This window comes from Orbicella franksi, unplaced genomic scaffold (genome assembly GCF_964199315.1).
Source record: "Orbicella franksi unplaced genomic scaffold, jaOrbFran1.1 SCAFFOLD_30, whole genome shotgun sequence".
Classification (NCBI taxonomy): domain Eukaryota; kingdom Metazoa; phylum Cnidaria; class Anthozoa; order Scleractinia; family Merulinidae; genus Orbicella; species Orbicella franksi.
Window position 1 is genome coordinate 118,390 of NW_027670758.1, and position 19,990 is coordinate 138,379.

General features: G+C 41.2%; 1 protein-coding gene across 1 annotated transcript; it reads left to right on the top strand.

The window, feature by feature from the left end:
- Nucleotides 1-10,256: 10,256 nt before the first annotated feature.
- On the top strand, nt 10,257-12,266 carry LOC145474671 (uncharacterized). The gene has a single exon (XM_081455172.1). It carries the CDS (start codon nt 10,350-10,352, stop codon nt 11,844-11,846), a length of 1,497 nt encoding a protein of 498 aa, XP_081311298.1. The 5' UTR covers nt 10,257-10,349; the 3' UTR covers nt 11,847-12,266.
- The last annotated feature ends 7,724 nt before the right edge of the window (nt 12,267-19,990 follow it).

A 19,990-nucleotide genomic window follows, 5' to 3' on the forward strand; every position in this document is an offset into this window, starting at 1 on the left:
ACGTTTTTCCTAGTGTGGCGGATTTTTCCAAGTTAGACACATTTTCCTAAGTGTGGCGCAAATTTCCAAGGTTGCAGCATTTCAGCAACTGTGCCGCATTTTTTTCAAGTGTTGCCCAGTTTTTCAAGTGTGGGACATTTTTTCAGAGTGTAGCGCATTTTTTTAAGTGTGGCACAGTTTTCGAAGTGTGGCGCATTTTTCCAACTGTGCCGCATTTTTTCAAGTGTTGCCCAGTTTTCCAAGTGTGGCACATTATTTCAAGTGTGGCGCATTTTTCTAAGTGTGGCGCAGTTTTCCAAGTGTGGCGCATTTTTCGAGCTTTGTCGTATTTTTTGAAATATGGCGCATTTTTTGCAAGTGTGGCGCACGTTTCCGACGTTGCCGCATTTTACCAACTGTGCCGCATTTTTCCAAGTGTGGCACATATTTGAAATTGCGGCGCATTTTTCCATCTTTGGCGCAATTTTCGAAGTTTAGGGCAATTTAGGGCATTGTGGTGCATTTTGCCAAACGTGGAGCACTTTTCCAACTGTGGCGCATTTTACCAACTGTGCCGCATTTTTTCAAGTATGGCACATGTTTGCAAGTGTGGCACATTTTTGCAAGTGTGGCGCATTTTTCTAAGTGTGGTGAATTTTTCCAAGAGTGGTGTATTTTACCAAATGTTGAGAATTTTTCGAAGTGTAGCGCATTTTACCAGCTGTCTCGCATTTTAAACAAGTGTTGCGTATTTTTCCAAGTTTTGCGCGTTCTTTTTTTAAGTTTGGCGCATTTTTCTAAGTGTGGCACGTTTTTCCTAGTGTTTTGCATTTTTCCAAGCGTGGCATATTTTCCTGAGTGTGGCGCAATTTTCCAGGGTTGCAGCATTTCACCAACTCTGCCGGATTTTTTCATGTGTTGCCCAGATTTCCAAGTGTGAAATATTTTTTGCAAGTCTGCGCATTTTTCTAAGTGTGGCGCATTTTTGCAACTGTGGCGCATTTTACCAACGGTGCCGCATTTTTTCAAGTGTGCGGCATTTTTGCAAGTGTTGCTCATTTGTTGCGCATTTTACCAACTCTGGCGGATTTTTTTAAGTGTGGCACATTTTGGTAAGTGTGGCGCATTTTTGTAAGTGTGGCGCATTTTTCCAAGTGCGGCGAATTTTTCCAACTTTGGCGCAATTTTCAAAGTGGGCCGCATATTTCCAAGTGTGGCGACTTTTCCAAGTTTGGTGCATTTTGCGAAAACACATAGCGCAAAACAATGGCACGCTCGGTTTGGAGCTTCTAGCCCTAAAATATAGCTGCACTTCATTCTTAGACTAAAAAGGTAGTCGAGACTGCATTACGCGCAGCGTGATTTTGACCAAATTCGGATCGATTTCCAGCAACTTGGAGAATATTTTACCGTCCTGGAGACTCTAATCTAACTCGTGATGGCCTTGATTTGCATTGAAATGAAGAGAGGAAAATTATTTGAACGCTCGGTTTCGACCTTCTAGGCCGAAGTATAGCCCCACTTCATTTTAAGAGTGATAGAGTAGCCGAGATCGCCTTACGCGGAAAAATGCGCCACATTTGGAAAAAAATGCGGCACAGTTCCAAAAATGTGGCACATTTGGAAAACAAGCCAACACTTGGAAAAATGGGGCACAGTTGGTAAAACGCGGCAACCTTAAAAAAGTGACCGACTTATGGCAATATGCGCCAAACTTGGAAAGATAAGCCACAGTTGAAAGAAATGCGCCAAGGGTTCAAAACAAAAATGCGCAACTGTTGATAAAATGCACCACACTTGGAGAAATGATCAACCTTTCGTAAAATGCATCACACTTGGAAGAATACGCCACACTTAAAAAATTGCACAAGACTTGCAAAAATGCGCCACACTTGGAAAAATGCACCACACTTAGAAAAATTTGCCACACTTGCAAAAATGTGCCATACTTGGAAAAAGTGTGCGTGAATTGGAAAAATGCGGCACACTTGGTAAAATGAAGCAATCTTGGAAAATTCGCTACACTTAGAAAAATGTGCCCCACCTTGAAAGATAGATAAAACTGGACAATTGCGCCACACTTAGAAAAATGCACGACACTTGCAAAAATATGCCACACTTGGAAAAATGGGCAACACTCGGAAAAATTTGCAACATTTAAAAAATGCGGCACGGTTGGTATAATTAAGCAACCTTGGAAAAATGCGCCACATTTAGAAAAATGTGCCCCACTTGGGAAAATACATCACACTTGATAAACTGCGCCGCACTTCAAAAACTTTACCACACTTAGAAAAATGCGCCACACTTGGAAAACTGCGCCAGACTTAGAAAAATGTGGAACACTTGCAAAAGTGTGCCAGACTTGGAAAACTTAGCAACACTTAAAAAAATGCGGCAAAGTTGGTAAAATACGGCGACCTTGAAAAATTTCATCACACTTAGGAAAATGTGCCAGACTGGGAAAAATGGGCCACACTTGGAAAAGTGCAGCACACTTAGAAAAATGCGTCACACGTCAAAAAATGAGGCAAACTTGGAAAAAGACGCCACACTTGGAAAAAATGCGAACGGCTGGTAAAATACGCCACACTTGGAAAAATGCTCAACGTTTGGCAAAATGTAACACAATTGGAAAATCCGCAACACTTGGAAAATTGCGCCAAACCTTGAAATATGCGCCACACTTGGAAGAATGTCATAAACTTAGAAAAATGCGCCACACTTGCGAAAATGTGCCACCTTTGGAAAAATTTTCAACATTTCGCAAAATGCGCCACATCTGGAAAAATGCACCAGACTTAAAAAAATGTGCCACATTTGGAAAAATGTGCCACACTTTGTAAAATGAAAGAACCTGGGAAAATGCGCCACACTTAGAAAAATGTACCCCACCTTGAAAAATGCATGAAACTTGGTAAACTGCGCCACACTTAGAAAAATGCGCCAAACTTGCAAGAATGTACCACACTTCCAAAATAGGCAACACTTGGAAAAATGCGGCACAATTGGTAAAATGCGACAACCTTGGAAAAATGCACCAGACTTTGCAAAATGCGCAACACTTGGAAAAATGTGGCACACTTGAAGAAAATGCGCCACCCTTGAAAAATTCCGCACAGTTGTTAAAATGCACATTCTTGAAAAAATGGGCCACACTTCGAAAAATGGGTTACGTTTGGCAAATGCACCACACTTGGAAAAATGCACCAAACTTTAAAAAATGCGTCACACTTAGCAAAATGCGCCAAACTTGGGAAAATGCGCCAAATTTGGAAAAGTACGCCACACGTGAAAAACTACGCTACACTTGCAAAACAGAAAACACTTGAAAAATGCAGCACAGTTGGTAAAATTCGGCAACCTTGGCAAAAATGCGCCACACTTGGCAAAATGCGCCACACTTTGAAAAATGAGCAACGTTTTGCAAAATGCACCACACTTGGAAAAACGCGCCGCACTTCAAAAAATGCGCCAAACTCGGAAAAATGCGCCACTTTTGGAAAACTGCGCCACACTTAGAAATATGAGTTACACTTGAAAAAATGTGCCACACTTGAAAAACTGGGCAATACCTGAAAAAATGCGGCACAGTTGGTAAAATTTGGTAACCTTGCAAAAATGCGGCATACTTGGTAAAATGTACCACACTTGGAAAACGGCACCACACTAGGAAAACGGCGCAACACTTAGGAAAGTGCGCCACACTTGCAAAAAAATGCGCCACACTTAAAAAAAAGTGCGCCAAACTTGGAAAACTGCTCGAAACTTGTAAAAAATGCGGCATACTTGGTAAAATGCGCCGCATTTGGAAGAATGCTCAACGTTTAGCAAAATGCATTAAACTTGAAAAAGTGCGCCACACTTGGAAAATATCGCCAAACTCAGAAAAATACGCCACACTTGGAAAACTGTGCCACACTTAGAAAAATACGCCACACTTGCAAAAATGAGCCACACTTGAAAAACTAGGATCCACTTCAAAAAATGCGGCACGCTTGGTAAAATAGAGCAGCCTTGGAAAGATGCCCCACAGTTAGAAAAGTGTTCCACACTTGGATAAATGCGCCTTATTAGGAGAAATACGCCACAATTGAAAAAAATGCGCCAAACTGGCAAAAATGCGCCACAGTTGGAAAACTGCGCCACACTTAGGGAAATGCTCCACACTTAAAAAAAATGCGCAACACTTGTAAGAAATGCGCATCAGTTAATAAAATGCACCACACTTGGGAAAATGCTCAACCTTTGGGAAAATGCACCACACTTGGAAAAATGCGCCACACTGAAAAAATTGCGCCAGACTTGGAAAAATGCGCCAAACTTAAGAAAATGCACCACACTTAAAAAATCTGCCACACTTGAAAAAATGTGCCATACCTTGAAAAATGTGAAACACTTGGAAAAATGCAGCACAATTGGTAAAATGAAGCAACCTTAAAAAATGCGCAACACTTAGAAAAATGTGCCCTGCCTAGAAAAATCATTCAAACTGGAAAACTGCGCCCATTGAGAAAAATGCGCCACACTTGCAAAAATGTGCCAAACTTGGAAAATGGGCAACACTTGAAAAAATGCGGCACAATTGGTAAAAAACGAACCTTTGGAAAAATGCGCCACACTTGAAATATTTGCCCCACTTGGAAAAATGCATCACAGTTAGACAACTGCGCCACACTTAGAAAAATGTGTGACACTTGAAAAGCTGCGCCACACATAGAAAAATGCGCCACACTTGCAAAAATATGCCACACTTAAAAAACTGGGTAACACTTGAAAAAATGCGGCACAGTTGGAAAAATGCGCCACACTTTAAAACTGCGCCACACTTCGAAAAATGCGCGACACTTGCCAGAAATGTGCCACATTTGGAAAAATGCACCACACTTTAAAAATGGCGCCGAACTTGAAAAAATAAGCCAGACTTAAAAAAATGCGCCAAAATTAGAAAAATACACCAGATTTGCAAAAATGTGCCACACTTGAAAAGCTAAGCAACACTTAAAGAAATGCAGCACAGTTGGCAAAATGCGGCAACCTTGAAAAAATGCGCCGCACTTGAAAAAAATTGCGCCAAACTTGGGAAAATGCGCCATACTTGGAAAACTGCGCCACACTTAATAAAACTTTAATTTCACCGAGTACCAAATCCATCAAGAGTTAGTTTAGAGTGCCCGGGACAGGAAAATATCCCCCAAGTTGCTTGAAATCGACCCAAAGTTGATCGATATCACGCTGCGGTTAAAACGCTCTAGGCTACCTTTAGAGTCTTAAAATGAAGTGTGGCTATATTTTGGCCTAGGAAATCGAAACCAACCGTTCAATGTTTTTTCCTCTGTCCATTTCACCAAAAACCAAGGCCATCACGACTTAGTTTAGAGTCCCTGAGACTGAAAAATATCCCCCAAGTTGCTTGGAATCGACCCGAAGTTGGTCGATATCACATTGCGCATAAGGCGGTCTAGGCAAGTTTTACAGTCTTAAAATAAAGTGGGGCTATATTTCTGCCTAGAAGCTTGAAACCAAGCGTTCAGTTCTTTTTCCTCTGTCTATTTCACCAAAAAGCAAAGCCTTCACGAGTTAGTTTAGAGTCCCTTAGACTGGAAAATATCCCCTAAGTTCCTGGAAATCGACCCAAAGTTTGTCAAAATCACCCTCCGCGTAAGGCGATCTCAGCTACTTTTTCAGTCTTAAAATGAAGTGGGGCTATATTTCGGCCTAGAAGCTTGAAACCGTGCGTGCGATCTTTTTACCTCTGTCCATTTCACCGAAAACCAAGCCCATCAGGAGTTCGCTTACAGTCCCTAAGACTGGAAAATATCCTCCAAGTTCCTGGAAATCGACCTAAAGTTGGTCAAAATCAGGCTGCGCGTAAGGCGGTCTGGACTTTTTTACTCTCAAAATGAAGTGCGGCTATGTTTCGGCTCAGAAGCTAAAAGCCGAGCGTGCGATCGTTTTACTTCTGTCCATTTGACCGAAAAGCAAGCCCATCAGGAGTTACTTTAGAGTGCCTCAGACTGGAAAATATCCCCCAAGTTGCTGGAAATTGACCCAAAATTGGTCAAAATCACGCTGCGATGAAGGCGGTCTCAAATACTTTGGTAGTCTTAAAATAAAGTGGGGCTATATTTCGGCCTAGAAGCTCGACACCGGGCGTGCGATCGTTTTATCTCTGTGAATTTCACCCAAAAACAAGGCCATCAGCAGTTACTTCAGAGTCCCTGAGACTGGAAAATATGCCCCAAGTTGCTGGAAATCGACCCAAACTTGGCCCAAATCACGCTGCGCGTAAGGCGGTCTGGGCTACTTTTTTAGTCTAAAAATGAAGTGCGGCTATATTTTGAGGCTAGAAGCTCGAAACCGAGCGTGCCATTGTTTTGCGCTATGTTTGGAAAAATGCACCAAACTTGGAAAAATCGCCACACTTGGTAATATGCGGCCCACTTGGAAAAATGCGGTACACTTGGGAAAATGCGCAAAACTTGAAAAAATGCGCCATACTTGCAAAATTGTGCCACACTTAGAAAAATGCGCCACACTTGCAAAAATGTGCTAACCTTGGAAAAATGGGAACGACTTTAAAAAAATGTGCCACACTCTAAAAAATGTGGCTTACTAGCTAGAATGAAGCAACGAGAGAAAAATGCGCTGAACTTAGAAAAAGGTCTCCCACTTAGAAAAATGCATTAGACATGGAAAACTGCACCACACTTAGAAAAATGCACGAAACTTGCAAAGATGTGCCAAACTTGGAAAATTGGGTAACACTTGGAAGAATGTACTACACTTAAAAAAATGCGGCAGAGTTGTTAAAATGCGCAACCTTGGAAAAATGCAGTACAGTTGGCAATATGTGCCACACTTTGAAAAATGCACCACGTTTCGCAAAATGCCCCACACTTGCAAAAATGCGCCAAAGCTCGAAAAATGCGCCAAAGTTGGAAAAATGCGCCACTCAAGTGTATTAAGGCCTGATTAAAGCACGGAAACGAGGCTATAACAGGTTATCGCCATTTTCTGGATGTACATTTTACGTAACCGAATGAAACTTTCCTAGATTGTAAAGGGCAATAATAGAAAGCACCTTGTTGAGCATTGTTGTGATCGTGACAATCACTCCTTATCTATGAAACATAATACCCTCAATCAATGTCTGTTATTTACTTTTGAAAATGGGGAACACTAAAACGCCTTAGCGAAACTCGAATGTGTATTTGATTCAAAGATACATAACTAATTTGTAGAGTTCCGCCTTTTAAGGGCAACTGCACAAGCTTAGAACTGGTTAATTATGACACGCGACTGAAGACTTTGAATTCAGCTTTCAATTCGTCCTTGTTGTGACTTAATTTTATATGTTGTTGGTTTGTTGTGCCATGTTAAAAGGCGTTTCGGTAAAGGAAAATACCTCAATTTTCAAAATCCGTATATATTCCGACATGTAATAAAGTTTAACATCTCCCCGTTTGACAAAATAGGTTTCCTCGAGTAGTACTCGCGAATCGGCGCCATTTTGCCTGTTTGCAAGCGTGTGGACTGGTACTACTTGGTAAGAATTCACCCTACTCTACTCTACTGCAATACGAAAACGCTGTTTTGTAGCCTGTAGTTGTCTCCCCTTAGGCCAAATTGTCACAATTTTCAAGATGGCGGACGAGAACCATTAGTTCAAGGTGTATTTGAAGTGAAACGATTGAGAGAATAAAGGTGACAATGTATCTAAAGAACAAAGTTTCTGGTATCTGTAAACATCTTTTTTTTAATTTAGAGATGAAAATTACAAGTTCTTCCGCTTTATGAAATATTTTTCATCTTATACAGATCAATGTGCACACCTTCGCTAACAGTAGTTTCTCTTTGTTTAAAACATTTGCTCCTCTCTCAATAACTCGTTCGTTTTACTTTTGGCGCCAATTGTGCGTTTAATGCGATAAAATAACACTTCTCAGTTTACAATTTGAATATCACTTTTTCACTGTGGCGGGCGCTAGCGAGCACATACAGCCAAACTCTTTTACTAAAACAGTTTCTTTAGGAACTAAAACGTCCCACAAATATGGCCTTGAAGGCTGAATGTGCTTGGGCCAGAGTGTGTATCCGAAAAACAAAAGAGTTATGCTTTAGCTTGAAGAAAGCTTCTGGTGAAGGCAGTGCAACATTTGGCGCCAGAGTGTTAACAGAAAGGCACAAACTTTATTCTGAACATTTTAAAGAGTATCCACAGTTTACTCTTAACCAGTATGATTTCAACCGTGTGAGCAAGGTAATCGACGAAAAGATTTCTTCCTGGAGAAACAAAGAAGACAAGGCGGTCTATTTGTCAACATTTTCAATGGCTAACTGGGATGAGGGAAAGACCATAACCAAAGAAATGAAGACAGCACATTCATTAACGAACTGTAAGGCTTGCACACTAGTCAACTCAAACTTGCAAGCTACTTTCCCACTCAGCAAGAAGTGCATGACAGTGAAAAAGGCCCCCTTAATGAAATTCAGCGGGATGCTAACAAGCATACTGCACACCACACAGTTCGGAAAGGCTCAAAAATTACAAACAAACAACTTAAGGTCTTGGGAAAGGTAATTTATTCCACATATGACGAGAAATGTAAAGAGAACTTTGGAAAGTCACTTAGTGACATTCTGCTCCTTGTCCCTGAAGCTGGACTTGAAAAGAAACTTTCTCCTGTGGAAAAAAGAAAGTTAAAAAGAGATCAACAAAGGCAAATGAAAATGATGTTGAAAAAGCAATGAATGAAAATGACACTGATCTACATGTAAGTTCAAGGCAATCATACAGGGGTAGAAAAAACCACAGACTGGCTCAGGCCTTTGAAAGTAGAGAGGAGGCTACAGAAAGAGCAAGAATAACACCTCCTAAAAGAAAAGCAAAATCTCACACCCCAGCAACAGGGAACATCATTGGAGACCTGGATCAGCTCCTTAGTGACATAAAATCATGGCCTAAAGGTACCAGAAACTGGTCTGAGAAAGCTAGGATCTACAAAATACGGATGGTTGGCCAGGATGCAACACCCCCCAATGGAGGCCAAATGATCAAGTCATTCCTACACAAGAAAGGAGTTGATATATCATGCTATGAGTCTTCAAAAAAGCAGATTGACCCTACAGACCACTCCAAAGGTAGTGAACTTATTAAAGTTTTAAAACTAAAAAGTGTCTGTATATGTACTGTTTAAACATATTGTAATACAAATGGATTAAATAATTCATATTTTTCAGAACTACATGTACAATTAAGTCTCTGCAAAAGACTCTAAAGGACAAAATTTAATTTTGTTTTACAAATTATTCTAAATTGAGATAATAATTTCAAACACTTGAAATTAATAAACAGATTTTAACATAGTAAATGGTTAAAACAGAGTTTAAATGATTAAATTTTCACATACATGTAGTAACTGGTTTGAGCAAATTTTAATTTGTCCCTTTGCAGAGTTCCGAGTCAGACGAGCCCTTAAAAAACAGAGAGGAGGTGATATTTCAGTTCCAGTTCCACGTACAAATGGGCAGATAAGAGCTGACATTAAGCAGCGCATTACGAATGGAACATACAATGTTGGTGTTCCTGTGGTGGTAAGTGAGATTTCCAAGTTAGCTATCAGCAATGAAGGTGAAGTTATACAAAAGAAAATTGATGTCAATGCCAGAAAAATCCCCTTCAAAGATATCAGGAAAGAAGCGCTAACAAGGAACAAGTCCTTTTTAAAAATCAAAGATGACGACTATTACACCCAGTTGAATAAGGAGGAAATAATATCAGAATTGCAGAAAATTCATGAAGAAGTCAGTGATGGTGTTGATGAAATGAGATCCTCTTTAAAAAAATATCAGCGCCAAAGACACTGGCTTCTCTGGCATGACCACTCCACACTTGCCAATTATGGTCACATGCTCTTTTGTGTTCGAGAACTTTATGACCCTGCTATACACTTCACACGACAAGAAATGATAGACAAAACAGGCAAAGACATTGACATACAAGCCACTATTGAGGAACCACAGCTTTACATTCTGGGACAGAGCAGATCAACGGTAGAAGACCAGATGAAGTTTGTTCCAACAAGGCAAGAAGACCTCAGGGATCTAAAGAACACTGTACTGACAGATTGTGGGATCGAAGTTTGTGACATCATGAGGTTCATGAATGGAGACAATCCAGCAGCTGAGATGGAGGATGGCACCCAACATGGAGGAAACTATGGATGTCCAGGTTGTGATGGAAACATCAATTCAAGCCATGACTTGGAGTACTCCCTTCAAAGAAGGTACAAAACCTTGAGCACCAAAAAAAACTTATTCTCTCTGGGCCTGCTGGAAGAAAAGAAGGTTTCCATCCATTTAAAGACATGAAAGTTGAAGAGCTGAGAGCAGAGCTGACTGCAAGGGGAAAGTCTGATGAAGGGAACAAAGAAGATCTGCAAAAGAGATTATCAGAGTTGCTGGGAGGAACAACAAGACTTCCTGCACTTCTACACAGCAATGAAAACTTTGATGTCTCAATCAAAGAACTGAACATTGAGTCATATGAAGTTTTGTTTTTTGAAGCTTTGCACTGTTCAATGAATCACATCAAGAATGTCCTACAGGAACTACCCCATCATATCACAGACATTGACACTCTAATAAAACTCAAAGAGATTCTTGCTGTGCAAATGAGCAAAGACGAACTGCGGGGTGTGGACTACCGAAAGACACTTATTTACATCACCATTGCTCTCTGCCAATTTGCAAACCGTGAAGTTAAATTGCTCTTGGTGACTCTTTGTGAAATGATTGAAATCTACTATGCCCAAGAGGTGAAACGATCACCAAAGATGATTCTTCGCCTACATAATCTCTGTTGGAGGCATGCAATTCAATGTCGCAGAGTCCTGACCCCACCTAAGAAATTGACATACAGAAAGCTATTTGGTCTTTACCTCCACAGCTGTGTAACTCACTCTGCTCAACTACTCAGACTTGCTTCTCACAGATCTACAAATGCTGAAATGTTTGAAAGACTGTTTGAGAGACTCTCAGACATTACAACAAAAACTTGGAGCAAGAGAATCGAAGATCTCTCAACAAACGCAATACTGCACTTGCAAGCTGAAAAATCAAACCCTGTCAACCATTGCATTCTTAAAGAGGAGCGAGAAATTAGTAAGATGGCAAAGTCCCTTCCCAAGCTGGATAACACTATATTGTTGAAGAGTGACCTTGAAAAATATGCTGGTGATTGGGTTACTCACTTGCAACTCATTTCAGATTTCTTAAAGCCAGGAGAAGGTGTCTGGTGGAAGGAGGGGGATGACTCCATTGAATTTTTTGATGGACCAGATGAGCCCAGTTTCAGAGATGAAGGACCAAAGCTCCACCACTTTCGTTCAACATCCATCCCCAATGAGCAAGAGCTACTAGATGCCTGCTGGAATAAATGCCTGGTGGAGGAAGTCAAATTACCAGCCACGAAATTGAGAGATGACAATGGAAAATGGCAAAGACCACCAACATGCTGCTCCTTTCAATCAGTCATGGAAGACAATAGCAATGAGGATCTAGTAAGTGACTCTGCTGCAAACTTTAATCAAGAGCAAGAGTTGGCTGAGGAATCAGATTATGAAGGTGACAGAGAGGATGCAGATGCTGGGACATGGCCACTTCAAACAGAAACTGACTGTGAAACCATGAGCATGGAGGTGGATCCAATTAATGAACACAGAGTAGAAACAGGAATTGAAAACTTGCAATCGACCGAGGCTGAAATTTTGCCACAGCCAAATGGAAAAAAGCGAGCAATTGCCAGTACTGAAGAAGAGTCATTATCTCAAGAGCCACCAGCTAAAAGAAAAAAGACTCCATGAACTGACTCAGAGGCCACAGTACAGCTTCTATCAAAGACAGCAAAAGCCATTGAACAAGTCCTTGGAACCTGTGAAGAAGTTTTTAAATATGACAAACTGAAGCAGAGTGTTACCAAAAATCCAAAATCTAGATACCATGTGGAGCGGTATGAAACACACTTGACTAAGATTCAAATGCTGACACTGAAGAAGTACAAGCAATTGTACAATGACTCAAAGGGAAACCCTCAAGATGCATCAAAGACAAAACAACTTAAATCTGCTTCAGCACTGCTCAAATTGTGGAAGATTACTCTACATATAGTATAAATTATTGTGTTTAATTTTAAAAACTTCCTTAACATGTACATATTAAAGTTTACAAAAGACAAAATCCCTTTAAATTATTTACTACTATAATTTATTTTGTTTTGTTCATGTTTTGAGCCTTGATTGATGCAAAAGAAACTTAAGGTGCAAAGTGTATGGCTATTTTAAGTATCTGATGGCAACAATGTAAAAGAGTTGTAGCAAATTTAATGGAGAAAAAAATCCAGAGAATTAAACTTCAGTATACTGTTTTGTCTACTTCAAAATTCCCTATTTCATTAGAAACTGTGTAAGTGATAAGCTCAAGTCTTCCTTGAAGAGTCTGTTTCAAATCTGTGTTTAGCAAAGAAATTTATTTTTAAAATCCTTAAAAGAGTGTTGTCATCACAGTAAAGTGAGTAAACTAAGTCACTATTACATAACATTAGCTTAGGATAGTAAACTGAGGTAATTAACTCTTGCATACGGTCTCACTTCACAACAAGTCCAGATCAAAATTTATCTTCTACATAGCGCAACCACATTATGCCTATAGACACATGGGGAGAATCTACCACTCCATCTTTGGGGTATTAGCTCAACTATAAGAACTACAATATCAACACGAGCCAGTAGAATGAATAAGTGAAGAACTTTTCAGGGACAAAAAATCATGTTGCATTGTTTCCTTGACTTACAACGATTCATCTAGAACCTACAAGAAAGGCAATTCGAAGGCAGCCGATAAACGGCCGATGGCCGCTTCGAAGCCTAACAGTTTACATGTAGTTCGAAATATTTGAAATTAAAAGGGCATGCAATAGAAGTAAACCGAAAATACACTTACCTATTTGAAGACAAAACATCCTTAACATTTTAAACCAAAGAACTGACAGATGCAATCCTTGTACAAGCCACAAAATGCGCGCGAGAGAGCGTTAAAAAGTCCGCCATCTTGGATCGACATTCCTGAGTTCCTTCACGTCGCGCGGGTTGCGAGGGATCTCGCGGATAACCTTGCTGGGGGGATTTTTTACTCGAGGTCAGGCCTTAATAAACTTGAGCACACTTACAAAACTGCGCCACACTTAGATAAATGCGCCAGACTTGCAAAATATGTGCCACACTTGGAAACCTGGGCAACACGTGAAAAAATGCGGCACAGTTGGTGAAATGCTGCAACCTTGGAAAATTGCGCCACACTTAGAAAAATGTGCCACACTGGGAAAAATGCGCGACACTAGGAAAAACGTGCCACACTTAGGAAAATGCGCCACACTTTCAAAAATGTGCCACACTTAGAAAACTAGGCAACACTTGAAAAAATGCACCACACTTGGCAAAATGCGCCGCGTTTGGCAAAATGCACCACACTTGCAAAAATGCGCCACACTTGGAAATATGGGCCAAACTTGTAAAAATGCGCCACGCTTGGAAAATTGCTCCTTACTTTAAAAAAATGTGCCACAGTTGGAGCTCTAGGCAACACTCGGAAAAATGCGGCTTAGTTGGTAAAATCCGGTAACCTTGGAAAAATGTGCCACCCTTTGTAAAATGCACCACACTTGGAAAAATGCGCCACGTTTGGCAAAATGCACCACACTTGGAAAAAAGCGCCACACTTTAAAGAAATATGCCAAACTTGGATCATATGGAAACCAGCCTTTGGTGTGGCGTAGTTTTCCAAGTGTGGCGCATTTTTCCAAGGTTGCTTCATTTTACCAACTGTGCCGCATGTTTTTAAGTGTGGCACATTTTCCCAAGTGTTGCCCACTTTTGCAAGTGTGGCGCATTTTTCCAAGTGTCGTGCATTTTACCAAACGTTGAGCATTTTTCCAAGTGTGGCGCATTGTACCAACTGCTCCGAATTTTTAACAAGTGTGGCGCATTTTTCCAAGTTTAGCGCATTTTTTTCAAGTTTGGCGCATATTTGTAAGTGTGGCACGTTTTTCCTAGTGTGGCGGATTTTTCCAAGTTAGACACATTTTCCTAAGTGTGGCGCAAATTTCCAAGGTTGCAGCATTTCAGCAACTGTGCCGCATTTTTTTCAAGTGTTGCCCAGTTTTTCAAGTGTGGGACATTTTTTCCAAGTGTAGCGCATTTTTTTAAGTGTGGCACAGTTTTCGAAGTGTGGCGCATTTTTCCAACTGTGCCGCATTTTTTCAAGTGTTGCCCACTTTTCCAAGTGCGGCACATTATTTCAAGTGTGGCGCATTTTTCTAAGTGTGGCGCAGTTTTCCAAGTGTGGCGCATTTTTCCAGCTTTGGCGTATTTTTTTAAATATGGCGCATTTTTCCAAGATTAGCGCATTTTGCTAAGTGTGGCGCACCTTTCCAACGTTGCCTCATTTTACCAACTGTGCCGCATTTTTCCAAGTGTGGCACGTGTTTGAAATTGCGGCGCATTTTTCCATCTTTGGCGCAATTTTCGAAGTTTAGGGCATTTTAGGGCATTGTGGTGCATTTTCCCTAACGTGGAGCACTTTTCCAACTGTGGCGCATTTTACCAACTGTGCCGCATTTTTTCAAGTATGGCACATTTTTGCAAGTGTGGCGCATTTTTCTAAGTGTGACGAATTTTTCCAAGAGTGGTGTATTTTACCAAATGTTGAGCATTTTTCGAAGTGTTACGCATTTTTTTAAGTTTGGCGAATTTTTCTAAGTGTGGCACGTTTTTCCTACTGTTTTGCATTTTTCCAAGTGTGGCATATTTTCCTAAGTGTGGCGCAATTTTCCAAGGTTGCAGCATTTCACCAACTCTGCCGGATTTTTTCATGTGTTGCCCAGATTTCCAAGTGTAAAATATTTTTTGCAAGTCTGGTGCATTTTTCTAAGTGTGGCGCAGTTTTGCAAGTGTGACGCATTTTTCTAACTTTGGCGCATTTTTACAACTGTGGCACATTTTACCAACGGTGCCGCGTTTTTTCAAGTGTGCGACATTTTTGCAAGTGTTGTTCATTTTTTCAAGTGTAACTTATTTTTGCAAGTGTGGCGCTCTTTTTGTAAGTGTGGCGCAGTTTTCAAAGCTTGGCGCCTTTTTCCAAGTCTGGCATATTTTTCTAAGTGTAGCGCATTTTTCCAAGAAATGCGCATTTTACCAACTTTGCCGCATTTTTTAAAGTGTTGCACATTTTTACAATTCTAGCACATTTTTGCAAATGTGGCGCATTTTTCCAAGTAGGCTGCATATTTCTAAGTGTGGCGATTTTTCCAAGTTTGGTGCATTTTGCCAAACATAGAGCGAAACAATGGCACGCTCGGTTTCTAGCTTCTAGCCCCAAAATATGGCCGCACTTCATTTTTAGACTAAAAAAGTAGCCCAGAACGCCTTACGCGCAGCGTGCTTTTGACCAACTTTGGGTCGATTTCCAGCAACTTGGAGGATATTTTGCCGTCCTGGGGACTCTAAAGTAACTCGTGATGGGCTTGATTTGCATTGAAATAAAGAGAGGAAAATTATATGAAGGCTCTGTTTCGAGGTACTAGGCCGAAATATAGCCATACATTATTTTAAGACTGATAGAGTAGCTGAGACCGCCTCACGCCAATCGTGATTTTGACCAACTTGTGCTCCTTTTGCCGGAACTTGGGGGATATTTTTCAGTGTCAGCGACTCTTAACTAACTCGTGATGGCCTTGGGTTTCAGTGAAATGGACAGAGGAGAAATATTTGAACGCTCAGTTTTAAGCTTATAGGCCGAAATATAGCCCCACTTTTTTAAGTCGGATGCAGTAACAGAGACCGCTTTACGCGCATCGTGATTTTAACCAACTTTGGCTCAATTTGCCAGAACTTGGGGGATATTTTCGAGTCCCACGGACTCTAAACTAACTCGTCGTGGCCTTGGTTTTTATTAAAATGGAGAGAGGAAATTTCTTTGAACGCTCGGTTTCGAGCTTCTTGGTCGAAATATAGCCCCATTGTATTTTAAGAATTATAAAGTAGCCGAGACCGTCTCACCCGCATCGTTATTTTGACCAACATTGGGTCGATTTACAGCGACTTGGGGTATGTTCTCCAGTCTGAAGGACTCTAAAGTAACTGCTGCTGGCCTTGTTTTTCGGTGAAATGGAGGTGAAATGGAGGTAAAACGATCGCACGCTCGGTCTCGAACTTCTAGGCCGAAATATACCCCCAGTTCATTTTAAGATTAATAAAGTATTTGAGACCGTCTTCATCGCAGCGTGATTTTGACCAACTTTCGGTCAATTTCCAGCAACTTGGGGGATATTTTCTAGTCTGAGGGCTTCTAAAGTAACTCCTGATGGCCTTGTTTTTCGGTCACATGGACAGAAGTAAAAGGATCACACGCTCGGCTTTTAGCTTCTGAGCCGAAACATAGCCCAACTTCATTTTGAGACTGAAAGAAAATCTAGACCACCTTACGCGCAGCCTGATTTTGACCAACTTTGGGTCGATTTCTAGGAACTTGGGGGATATTTTCCAGTCTTAGGGACTCTAAGCGAACTCCTGATGGGCCTGCTTTTCAGTGAAATGGACAGAGGTAAAAAGATCGCACGCTCGGTTTCGAGCTTCTAGGCCGAAATATAGCCCCACTTCATTTTGAGACTGAAAAAGTAGCTGAGATCGCCTTACGCGGAGGGTGATTTTGACAAACTTTGGGTCGATTTCCAGGAACTTAGGGGATATTTTCCAGTCTAAGGGACTCTAAACTAACTCGTGAAGGCTTTGCTTTTTGGTGAAATAGACAGAGGAAAAAGAACTGAACGCTTGATTTCAAGCTTCTAGGCCGAAATATAGCCCCACTTTATTTTAAGACTGTAAAAGTTGCCTAGACCGCCTTATGCGTAATGTGATATCGACCAACTTCGGGTCGATTTCAAGCAACTTGGGGGTTATTTTTCTGTCTCATGGGCTCAAAACTAAGTCGTGATGGCCTTGGTTTTTGGTGAAATGGACAGAGGAAAAAAAAATTGAACGCTTGGTTTCGATTTCCTAGGCCAAAATGTCGCCCCACTTCATTTTAAGACTCAAAAGGTAGGCTAGAGCGTTTTAAGCGCGGCGTGATATCGAAAAACTTTGGGTTGATTTCAAGCAACTTGGGGGACATTTTCCTGTCCCGGACACTCTAAACTAACTCTTGATGGCCTTGGTACTCGGTGAAATTAGTATTTTATTAACGCTGCGGAATTTTTTCAAGGGTGAAGCATTGTTCTAACTGTGGCGCAGTTTTCCAAATGTGGCGCATTTTCCCAAGTTTGGTTCATTTTTTTTCAAGTGCGGCGCACTTTTTCAAGGTTGCCGCATTTTACGAACTGTGCCGCCTGTTTTTAAAGGTTGCCTAGTTTTCCAAGGTTCACACGTTTTTGCAAGTGTGGCGCAGTTTATCACGTGTGGCGCATTTTTCAAAGTGTTGCGCATTTATCCAAGTGTGGCGCCTTTTTCGAAGTGTGGTGCGTTTTGCCAAACGTAGCGCATTTTTTGAAGTTTGGCGCATTTTTCCAAGTGTGGCGCATTTTTCCAAGTCTGGTGCAATTTTTTAAGTGTGGCGCATTTATCCAAGTGTGGTGCATTTTACGAAAGGTTGAACATTTTTTCAAATGTGGCGCATTTTATCAACAGTTGCGCATTTTTTCAAGTTTGGCGCACTTTTTTGAAGTGTGGCGTATTTTTCTAGGTGTGGCGCAGTTTTCCAACTGTGGCGCAAGTTTGGGGCATTTTTTTACAAGTACGGGGTATATTTGTGTGGCGCATATTCCAAGTTTGGCGCATATTGTCATAAGTGGGGCATTTATTCAAGGCTGCGGTGTTTTACCAACTAGGACGCATTTTTTCAAGTGCTACCTAGTTTTCCAAGTGTGGTACATTTTTGCAAGTGTGGGGCATTTTTCTAAATGTGAAGCAGTTTTCCAAGTGCGGTGCATTTTGCAGAACTTGGCGCATTTTACCAACTATGCCGCATTTTTTGCAAGTTTCCAACATTTTCCCAAGTTTCTAAGTGTGGGGCATTTTTCCAAGGATGCCGCATTTTACCAACTGTGCCGCATTTTTTCAGGTATTGCCCAGTTTTCCAAGTGTAGCACATTTTTGCAAGTGTAGCGCATATTTCTAAGTGTGGCGCACTTTTCCAAGTGCGGTGGATTTTGCAAAACGTGGCGCGTTTTTCCAAGTGTGGCGCATTTTACCAAGTGTGGCACATTTTTCCAAGGTTGCCGCATCTTACCAACTATGCAGCAAGTGTTGCCTATTTGCCAAGTGTGGCAGATTTTTGCCAGTGAGGCGCATTTTTCTAAGTGTGGCGTAGTTTTCCAAGTGTGGCGCATTTTAACAACTGTGCCGCATTTTTTCAATAAAGCAAATTTTTGCAAGTATTAACTAATTTTCCAAGTTTGGGACATTTTTGCAAAAGTATTGCATTTTTTTAAGTTTGGCGCAGTTTTGCAAGTGTGATGAACTTTTCCAAGTAGGGCATATTTTTGTAAATGTGGCGTTTTTTTAAGGTTGCTTCATTTTACCAACTGTGCCGCATTTTTTCGTGTGGCCCATTTTTCCAGGTGTTGCTTATTTTTCCAAGTGTGGGACACTTTTGCAAGTGTGGGGCATTTTTCTAAGTTTGGCGTAACTTTCCAAGGATGACGCATTTTTCGAAGTTTGGCGCATTTTTCAAAGTGCGGTGCATTTTTCCAATATGGTGCATTTTCCCACACGTTTAGCATTTTTCCAAGGGTGGCGCATTTTTGCAAGTGTAGCTCATTTTTGCAAGTGTTGCTTATTTTTGCAAGCGTGGCGCTTTTCTCTAAGTGTTGTGCAATTTTCCAAGTGTGGCGCCTTTCTCCAAGTGTGGCACATTTTTCTAAGTGTAGAGCATTTTTCCAAGGTTGCCGAATTTTACCCACTGTACTGCATTTTTTAAAGTGTGGCACATTTTTCCAAGTGTGGCACAATTTTGCAAGTGTGGCGAAGTTTTCCAATTGCGGCGCATTTTTCCTAGAGGGGCGCATATTTCCACGTGTGGTGCATTTTTCCAAGTTTGGTGCATTTTGTCAAACATAGCGCAAAAACAATGGCACGCTCGTTTTCGAGCTTCTAGCGCCAAAATATTGCTCCAATTTATTTTCAGACTAATAAAGTAGCCCAGACCGCCTTACGCACAGCGTGATTTTCACCAACTTTGGCTCGATTTCCCGGAACTAGGAGGATATATTCCAGTCCCGAGAACTCTAAACTAACCTCTGATGGCCTTGGCTTTCAGTAAAAAGGGCACAGGTAAAACGATCGCACGCTCGGTTTCGAACTTCTAGGCCGAAATATAGCCCCGCTTGATTTTAAGACTGAAAGAGTAACCTTCAAAATTTTTTTGCTGTCCCTTTCACTAAAAACCAAAGTTATCCCCTAAGTTTCGGGAAAGCAAGCATAAGTTGGTTAAAATCACGATGCGCGTAAGGCGGTCTCGGCTACTCTTTCAGTTTGAAAATCAAGTTGGGCTATATTTCGGCCTAGAAGCTCGAAACCTAGCGTCCGATCGTTTTACCTGTGTCCCTTTCACTGAAAACCTAGGCCATTAGAAGTTAGTTTAGAGTGTCTAGAACTGGAATATATCCCCCAAGTTCCGGGAAATCGAGCCAAAGTGTCTCAGAATCACGATGCGCGTAAGGCGGTCTAGTATACTCTTTCAGTCTTAAAATCAAGTGGGGCTATAGTTCGGCCTAGAAGCTGGAAACCGAGCGTGCGATCGTTTTACCTCTGTCTAATTTACTGAAAACCAAGGCCATCAGGTGTTAGTTTAGAGTTCCTGCTACTGGAAAATATCCCCAAGTTCCGGCAAATGGAGCCAAAGTTGGTTAAAATCACGATGCGCGTAAGGCGGTCTCGGCTACTCTTTCAGTCTTAAAATG